Source organism: Arabidopsis lyrata (genome assembly GCF_000004255.2).
Source record: "Arabidopsis lyrata subsp. lyrata unplaced genomic scaffold ARALYscaffold_908, whole genome shotgun sequence".
NCBI lineage: Eukaryota > Viridiplantae > Streptophyta > Magnoliopsida > Brassicales > Brassicaceae > Arabidopsis > Arabidopsis lyrata.
In genome coordinates this window covers 1-2,344 of record NW_003301978.1, presented here as the reverse complement: position 1 = coordinate 2,344, position 2,344 = coordinate 1, and the positions used below count along the sequence as shown (strand labels likewise).

Here is a 2,344-nt window from a genome sequence, read left to right as displayed (position 1 = left end):
AATGCTTGATACTTCCTCTAATACCGTCAAGAATTCCATCAATCGCCTGAAGGACCTGAGAGCCTACATTCTCATCGTCTGTTATAATAGCAGTACCCATCTCTGAGACCTCTATCAGGCCACTGCTAGGATTTGCTATATGGATTATACTGTTGTCGTCTGATCCAGTCTCACCTATGCTCTGTTCTAAGGATCCTTGTATTCCGATTTTCAGTAAAGCGTCTAAAAGTGATTCCGGAGCCACTGAGCCCCAATGCCTCAATGGCCGAGCCTTTCCTGAACTTTCTTCCTGCTCCAACCCTGAAACTAATCTGTGTTTCCCATCTTCCATCAGAAGCCCACCTTTCAATCTTGCAATACCAAAGTTTTCACGTTGTCTCAGTTTTCTCCAGCTCAATTTGGAGGCCAAGTCTGTCGTAATCTCTACGCTTGGATTGTCTGCAATTCTTGGTACACGTAGCGTCTTGTTTTCAAAGTAATTCAGGATTGATATTGTCTTCATTGCAGCAAAATTGATCCTCTGATTGACAGCATCAGGGACCTGCTCATAATATGGAATTAGATAGATGAATATAGACAGATGCAGGATGGAAATATTTCTTCACCATAGTGGAAGAGAATACTTACCAAGACAATCTTTGGCTGCAAAACGGAAAGAAGTGTTGGGAGCTTTTGCAACCTGCAAAAGAAACAATAGCATTGAGCAATGGTAGACAAGCCTATTTCAGATTACACATTTGACCGGTGGACTACATGATAACAAGCTAAATGTGTGAGCTGCCATGATTTTTGGAAACTAATATTTTTGATATAATGAGATATTACGGGTCACCAAATAGCAATACGGCAGATGTGGAATTTAGTGAGTCAAATCTATAATATCAGTCAAGGTATGCCCTTGCACAATAAGCCATGGTAATTCCTATTTTGTGCAGACACAACTCAGATTCCTTGATCCAAGATGACAGTAAAAAACAACTACAAAGCACCAGAATGAAATGTAGTCTTAATCATACAGCCAAGCAAAACCTTACCTTATTCCAGAAAGAAATGAACATTGGAGAATTTTCATTGCTATCGGTCTAAAAGGGAGAAGTCCTAAACCTGAACTAATCCCATCCTGCAACACATATTTATCATCAGATATATTGAATTCACACTGGATCATCTGATAGAGCTGGGGAAGAGAGAAAGAGATTAAAAAACCTCAAGAACAAGCAATGATTTTGGATCTCCACGCCAACGCTGAAGAAGTTGGACAGAAGGGCCAAGTCGCAAACTCCAGTGAGGAGCAAATATGATGCATGGTTCCTGCCAACTCGTTCTGTTCGCATAACTTACAAAATCAGTGAATGTTGTAACATACTTCTTGAAATAGAATCACCTAAATAACATAAATATTTAAGTTGCTGATTCCATGTGAGGTATTTTACTGATGTATCTGAACTAAGCAATGAGTTAAGGTGAACAGAGATGATATTTTCAATTATAGACTAGCATGACATATATTTGCAGACTATGCATTTACGCAAAATAACCCATCAAATAGTGATAACAGAGATAAAACTAACAACCCATTCTTACATTAAGTTGGGTGAATGAATGGCAGGAAACAAATGGATCTTCTTGTCTTTAATGAATTTAAGATGGCCAAATGATGGTTCTCCTAAAATTAACTGCAACATCAATCAAAATATATACTTTTTGATTCATCTTTCAAATAACATATACAATAGAACATATACTATTTGATTCATTTTTCCAATAAAAGTTTCAGTATACCTTCTCCTGTCGTTGCTCGCACAGCCACTCGGGTATGGTGTTTGTGTATGCCAATAACTCTTCTGCCACAGAAGATATTACAAAAATTGGAACCTAAGCAAAGCCAAACTAGAGTGATTTAGACTAACACGGCTAAGAATCATTTCAACTAAATCAACTTTTTTCTGTGCTTCATATCCTCAAGAAAGTAAAACTAAAGAATAAGAAGTAAGAGAAATCCAACCTTTAGAGACGAGGATTCAAGAGAATTTGACATTAGCTCTAGGAGCTGCAGAACTATACCAATTCTAGTAATCGTTATTAAGGTTGAGCCACCAGCATCAGAAGATTCTGCAGCACATGAACAAATAAACTCTAGTTTATCCATCTCTTCTAAGCTGTCTTCAGTGTTTAGTAATGAATCCTTGTTGTCACTGCTAAAAAAGTTAAACAGTAAAGAAAGATCTCCCACTTTAAGACCCATACAAACATCCTCTTACAAATGTAACAAGGTTCTTATATGATATACCTGTTGTGAATATATAGTATATTACGCTCAGAGAAATACACCATTCTCATCACT

The 2,344-nt window shown here is 37.4% G+C and overlaps 1 protein-coding gene across 1 annotated transcript in view; it reads right to left on the bottom strand.

Moving 5' to 3' along the window:
* Positions 1-2,245, bottom strand: part of LOC9298286 (integrator complex subunit 9 homolog) — a 2,480-nt gene extending 235 nt beyond the window's left edge. The window contains exons 1-7 of the mRNA XM_021016371.1: positions 2,006-2,245; positions 1,783-1,875; positions 1,585-1,676; positions 1,207-1,324; positions 1,035-1,120; positions 628-679; positions 25-541 (exon numbers count right to left, since the gene is read on the bottom strand). Of these exons, the coding sequence (XP_020872030.1) occupies positions 25-541; positions 628-679; positions 1,035-1,120; positions 1,207-1,324; positions 1,585-1,676; positions 1,783-1,875; positions 2,006-2,245 (1,198 nt within the window). The remainder of the gene's footprint in view (positions 1-24; positions 542-627; positions 680-1,034; positions 1,121-1,206; positions 1,325-1,584; positions 1,677-1,782; positions 1,876-2,005) is intronic.
* Between the last annotated feature and the right edge of the window lie 99 nt (positions 2,246-2,344).